This window comes from Anguilla rostrata, chromosome 3, assembly GCF_018555375.3.
Source record: "Anguilla rostrata isolate EN2019 chromosome 3, ASM1855537v3, whole genome shotgun sequence".
Classification (NCBI taxonomy): domain Eukaryota; kingdom Metazoa; phylum Chordata; class Actinopteri; order Anguilliformes; family Anguillidae; genus Anguilla; species Anguilla rostrata.
In genome coordinates, this window is record NC_057935.1 from 5,727,619 (window position 1) to 5,733,765 (window position 6,147).

Genomic DNA, 6,147 nt, shown 5'->3' on the forward strand with positions numbered 1-6,147 from the left:
AAAATGTTTGTTTTTTTTTTGTTGTTTTTTTTTTTTTTTTTGAAAAATATCATTTCCATTCATATGTGGAATTTAATAAACTGAGAGAAATAAATCAGTAAACATGGTATGTGAGAAAGTTTGGGCAACAACCATGTGCTGAAATTTCTCCTGTCAGAAATCTTTGGGAAGTGAAAGTTAAGGGGAATTGCAGAATACACAACAAGATGTGGAAGACTGAGAAAAATGTCCAATAGCACTGCCTGTTGACTGGTTAGGTATGCTAAGCAAAACTTACACATCATTGCAAAGTACCTGTAGACACAAAGTGCTTTGGACTGATAAAATAAAAGCTCTTTGGCCACAACCACCAAATATGCATTAAGAGAGAAAATTTGGAGAGCTTGGAAGTGGAGGCAAAAATAGAATGACTGTAAGCTTGCTATACAGGAAGTATTTAGAAGGTGTGATTTCGACCATATGATGTGTTACTAACCGTTGACTGATAAGATACCCAAATTTCTGTGCATGCTTTTTTTTTTTTTATAGAAATACATCATGTTTGAGTTTGTACCCTGGAGACGTTGTGTTAACTGAAATGAATTCAGTTTCATCTGTGCTTTTTTTTTTTACAGAAACACTGTCACACAAAAAAGGCCTGATCCTCCAAAAAGAGAGCAATTGAGTTAAAAAAAAAAAACAATTACCCAGTGAGAAGAAAAACTCTCAAATAGAGGAAAGAAAAATCTCCCCAAAGGGAAGAAGTCTCTAGAGGGGCAGCCCATCGTCAGCTGGGATAGTTCAGACAGAATTATGCTTCTTTTCATTCATAAATAACATGAAGACATGCAATTTGACCAGCAGTGGCCAAACTTCTGCACACCACTATGTACAGTATGATGACTATTGTATTGTATGAAAAGTGGTCGGGACAGAATTTGACCATTCATAAACAGTTGGGGAAATAACCCCAGAAGGAACTATGTTCATGAACCCCAAAATTAATGGATCTACCATTGTTGTGTGATATCAGTCTGTGTGATATCATTTAACAGACACTTACATATGTTATCCTGTGCACACAGTTGAGTTTTATACAATTGAGTATATACTGAAGTCACTGGGGTTAACACCCTTGCTCAGTGGAACAGGTATGAGGGCAGTGCTTCACCTGAGAACCAGGTAATACTGTTCCCTAACCAATGTACTACACCACTGCCCCAAACCGACTCGACAACATTGAGGACCATTTATCAGACACTGTCAGGGAGTATACTGTACAAGTTTTACTTTGTGTATTTGAAAAACAGCAAAAATATAAGAACAAGCACAGCTCTTGGCAAATCCAGTAAATGTGAGATCATTTACAACCACATGGCATATGTTCACCAACTCTAGTGAGGAAACAGTTTGATCATTTTTGTGATTAATTTTTACGAAAAGCTTCACTCGCGGTCTTTAAATCTTATATCGGAGTAAACTGTTTCTTTCTCCACTTCCCTCTTGTTCCGCCTCACTTTGGGGTTCTTGGTGGTGAATGTCAAAGCAGCGTAATTCATTGCTGCCTCTTGACTCTAAAAAGAAAAACATGACACACCACATATGATTACCCCTCAATGTGATAATAATTTAGCACAGATATTCATCACAGAAATTGACTTTATTTATTTATTTAGTTTATTTTAGTTAGTTAGTTACTTAGTTAGTTATTTAGTTAATTTGTTAGATAGTTAGTTACTTAGTTAGTGAATATTTTTACCTGTTTTCTCACCAGGTCTTCTCCGCTCGCTTGGTTGTTTGATGCAGCTCCTGTGTCAGTAAAAGGAAAATATGCATAAGCTGCTGGTGAGTGTAAGAAATGAATTACTCAGTTTATGCACTGATTTTTAATGGTGTACAATCAAATAAGAAAGCTGTTCTTCTTTTTGTACTTCTTGTTCTTGTTCTTTTGTTTTGTTCTTTTTGCTCTGTCTCTTTCCTTGTTACTCTGTAAAGTGCCTTTGTGACAGTTCTCTGTAAAAAGCGCTACAGAAATAAAATTGCGTTGAATTGATTTATTTATCTTCTTCTTATAATAATAATAATAATAATAATAATAATAATAATAATAATATATTATCATTGAGGCTATTATTATTACTATTAACAATAATATTCATAGCAGTCGTAGCACTTCTGGTAGTAGTATATCATATAGTCAATTATATTCACCACTGTATATATTCTGCTCAAGAACTTTTTTTTAATAATCTTGGGGTCACATTATAGCTATAATCTCTATCATTTAGTTAGTGCCAGCTGGTACCAAGAAAAAAACAATATATATATATATATATATATGTATATATATATATATATATATATATATATATATATAAAACATTGGAATCAAACACTTTACATATTTTCACAGATGACATTCTTTTCTTGACTCTGCACCCTTTAAGATATTAAATATTTTTACAATCTATTCTGATTTTATTTAACAAAAACTTAACTGCAAATATGTTGCAAAAGATAATGAGGACATATACTGCACATTGATAACTTTGTCTCTTACCTTTGCAATTCTTACAGCTTTTTCTACTGTTCAGAGCCAGGACAATATTTAGGATCACGCTCAACATCAAAGCTCCCGCCAAGCAATAAAGAGGAAGGGCTTCATTTCCTGACATTTTAAATGCAAAAGTTAGTAAACACCCTGCATGACAAATATTAATAAGAGCATATAAAAACATTGACAGGAACACCTGTGCAACGAACTGATCTGCATGAGAATGAAAATGAGGGAAGGCAAACAATTTACAACTTACAATATAGAAATGAATTAGAAAATGTGAAAGAATAATCCAAAAATATCAGATGAAGCCTGTATGCTCTAATGGTTGAAATGATTAAAAACATCATTCTCTAGCCTTGCTAGAAAAAAAAAAAAAAAAAGCATGAACAAAGACAATACTTTTTACTATGTGATTGCATTTTCTCTTACCCTTAACGTCCAGCTTGGTTCCGTTCCCAAACAGGATCTCCCCACAGGTGGCCACAGCACAGTAGTAAGTCCCAGCATCAGAGAGGCTGAGGTTCCTCTTGGGGAAGTTGTAGACACAGCTCTGTGTGGGAGACACAGCCCCAGAGCTCCTCTGGCACTCATCACTCCTGTTTCCATGGGTGTAAATGATTCCTGGAGGGGACTCTCCTGAGCCCTTTCTGAACCAGTACACACTGTGTTCTCCTGCACAGGTCTCAGTGTGTACTGTACACTGCAGAGTCACAGAGTCTCCTGGCTGCAGCAACTCAGACTCGGGCTGCTGCAGTACTACTGTCCTGTTGTGTGACTCTGAACCTGAAGAATTTGACAATTAAAAATATAACAGGATATAAGTGTGGACTCAATAATTAGATATGCGCTTGGCTACAATTATTATCGTTATTCTTTATAAATGAAGTTCTAAATCTAGGTCGTGGCTGAACTTTCCAATCTGGATTGTTGACAAATGCTTTCAAAAATGTTTATTTCTGACGCTGTATTAATGAGTTTAGAAAAATAATAATGCAAATTTACAGTGTTTGGCTAAACATGCAGTATCTTAAACAACAACATATTTTAATATATCTTAACATAACATTGAACCAGTACATGGACACACAAAACAAAATTTAGCTAACCCTACCCTAAAAGAGCAATCTGTTTTCCTAGGATAATTTAAATTCATTTTTTTAAACTCAATTGCCATATGTTTGTTTATGATAAAATACTGATTGGGTGAGTTTATCAATACACCAAAAATAATATGTTTTTGCAATATTTAAATGGTATTGTGTCCATGTGCAAAGTATATTTTTGGAAACCTGTACATTATAAAGCAAGTGTAAGGCATCAACAATGATTCATATTTACCCATGACCATTAAAGTAGTTCCATCTCCAAAGCTGATTGCAATGAAATCCGTAGTAGTGCAGTAGTATGTGGCTGAATCAGATGGTTCTGCTTGTGATAGAGTCAGGTTGAAGCTCCCCTTTTGTGCCTTTGCACTGAAACGTTTAATGTTTTTAAACTCATTGAATAATTCAGGTCCTGTTTCATAGTAAATATGTTTTACTATAAGCTGAGGCTTCTGTCCAAGAGGCTGCTTAAACCAGCTGATATAGGGTACTTCTTGTGCCAGGCAGTAGCATGGGAGAGTCACGGTGTCTCCGATCTGAGCTCGCACCAGCGTGTCAGGCTGAATTATATTCCCAAGCAGACCATCTGTAGCACGACAGAAGGGTAATATTTCAATGCAAATGGCAGTGTGAAATATGCAATTAAAAACCACAACAATCTCTGTATAAATGCCTCTATACATTCCCAGTGTGAATTTATTTTGGCTGACAAGTCAATAATAATTATACACTTACAGACTTTGCTGAAAAGCACAAGAACAGCACAGAGTGGTGGCATCACTGTATCTGAACTCTCCTCTTCTGTAGACTCTCCTCTGCCTGAGACCCTGTTTATCCTCTGCGCTGTAAAACTCAAACTGTACAGATAATTGGAGGACTTGAGATAATAATTTCTCATCATTCACTGAACAGTAGGAGGGCACATGTCAGGGGCAGATTTGATTGGCTGTTTAATGATTTGGGTGCACAAGAGCTGCACAAGCGTCTGCTGATAAACACCCTCAGTGCAAAAAAAGAACACTGATGTCATTATTTCCATCCTGCTTAATAAAGGTCAAATAATAATTACAATCCAGTTGTTATTTACAGTGCAATAATGTGGAAGTCTTCATAAAGACGTCATAAAGTTTGAAATAGCTTACTTTAAGAATAACTTTAGATTGAAAATGGGACCTCAATTCGTACTATGGTTTAATATGTCTGTGTGTGTGTGTGTGTGTGTGTGCGTGGGTGGGTGTATATGTGCGTGGGTGCATGTGTTTGTGTATCTGTGGTTGTGTGTGTGCGGGTGCGAGTGTGTGCATGTGCCCGCACGCATGTGTGTGTATGTACGTGGAGGTGTTTGTGTTTGTGTGAGTGTGTGTGCTGGTGTGTGTGTGCGTGTGTGTGTGTGTGTATGTGTATATGGTTGCGTGTGTGTGTGTGTGTGTGTTTGTGTATCTGTGGTTGTGAGTGTGTGTGTGAGTGTGTGTGCATCCGTGAGTGTGTTTGTGTGTGTGTGTGTGTGTGTGTGTATGTATGTGTGTGTGCATGTGGTTGTGTGTGTGTGTGTGTGTGTGTGTGTGTGTGTATATGTGTGTGCGTGTCATTTTGTGAGTGTGTGTGCGTATGGTTGTATGTGTATGTGTGTGTGTGCATATGTGTGGGTGTGTATGTTTGTGTGTGTGTGCGATTGTTGTTTGTGTGTGTGTGCGTGTGTATATGTCTGTGTGCGTATGGTTGTGCGTATGTGTGTATGTATGGTTGTGAGCGTGTGTGTGTATATGCGTGGGTGCGTATGGTTGTGTGTGCGTACGTATGGTTGTGTCTGCGTGTGTGTATATGAGTGGGTGTGTACGGTTGTGTGTGTGTATGTCTCTGTGTGTGTATGTGTGTGCGTGTCGTTTTGTGTGAGTGTGTGTGTGTGCATATGGCTGTATGTGTGTGTGTGTGTGTGTGTGTGTGTGTGCGTGTGTATATGTGTGGGTGCGTATGGTTGTGTGTGTGTGTCTGTGTTTGTGTGTATATGTCTGGGTGTGTGTGTGTGTTGTGTGTGTGTGTGTGTGTGTGTTTGCGTGTGCATTGTCCATGGTGCTGAATTTCTCTGCTCTCTCTGGGATGGGACAGTAGGAGTCACTGCTGCCCGTAGCTGCACAGGGCTGGGAATCTGCATTCACATGCATTTTTGCAATTTTTCACCTTCTTTCATCTGAAAACATGAAAAAAGTGGTCAAAAAAATGTTAGAATGTCTATTTATGCTAATGACTTCTGAACATTGGGCAGCTCACTGGAATGTTCATACTGTGATGTCACACCTGATCTTATATTGTGATTTTGCACTGCACTGAAACCAGTGCGAGGTGTCTTTTAATATGTAATTAAATGATTTCTAATTCCACAACTCATAATTCATAACTGAAACATTTTCTCATCATAGAATGAGCAATGTACCAGCAATAACTTACATAATGTAGATTGTCCATATCCAGGGTATCAATGTCAGAGGCCTGAGGTTCTGTCACTGG

General features: G+C 37.6%; 2 protein-coding genes across 2 annotated transcripts in view; one reads left to right on the forward strand and one right to left on the reverse strand.

The window, feature by feature from the left end:
- The window catches only part of LOC135249701 (uncharacterized), a 139,787-nt gene that overhangs the window by 110,274 nt on the left and 23,366 nt on the right, over positions 1-6,147 (forward strand). The gene's annotated exons all lie outside the window — the stretch shown is intronic.
- LOC135249673 (uncharacterized) lies at positions 1,243-4,481 on the reverse strand. Its single transcript, XM_064325190.1, has 6 exons — positions 4,378-4,481; positions 3,845-4,228; positions 2,969-3,322; positions 2,540-2,647; positions 1,739-1,788; positions 1,243-1,553 (listed from the first exon to the last, which is right to left on the reverse strand). The coding sequence occupies exons 1-6, from the start codon at positions 4,418-4,420 to the stop codon at positions 1,425-1,427; spliced, it is 1,068 nt and encodes a 355-aa protein (XP_064181260.1). The 5' UTR covers positions 4,421-4,481; the 3' UTR covers positions 1,243-1,424.

Bases quoted from the DNA above. Each gene is read 5' to 3' on its own strand.
- LOC135249673 (XM_064325190.1), bottom strand. From the start codon at position 4,420: ATGCCACCACTCTGTGCTGTTCTTGTGCTTTTCAGCAAAGTCT. The intron at 4,229-4,377 runs GTAAGTGTATAA...GTCGTGCTACAG, and splicing joins TGTGCTTTTCAGCAAAGTCT to ATGGTCTGCTTGGGAATATA. The intron at 3,323-3,844 runs GCTTTATAATGT...CAAATTCTTCAG, and splicing joins ATTGTTGATGCCTTACACTT to GTTCAGAGTCACACAACAGG.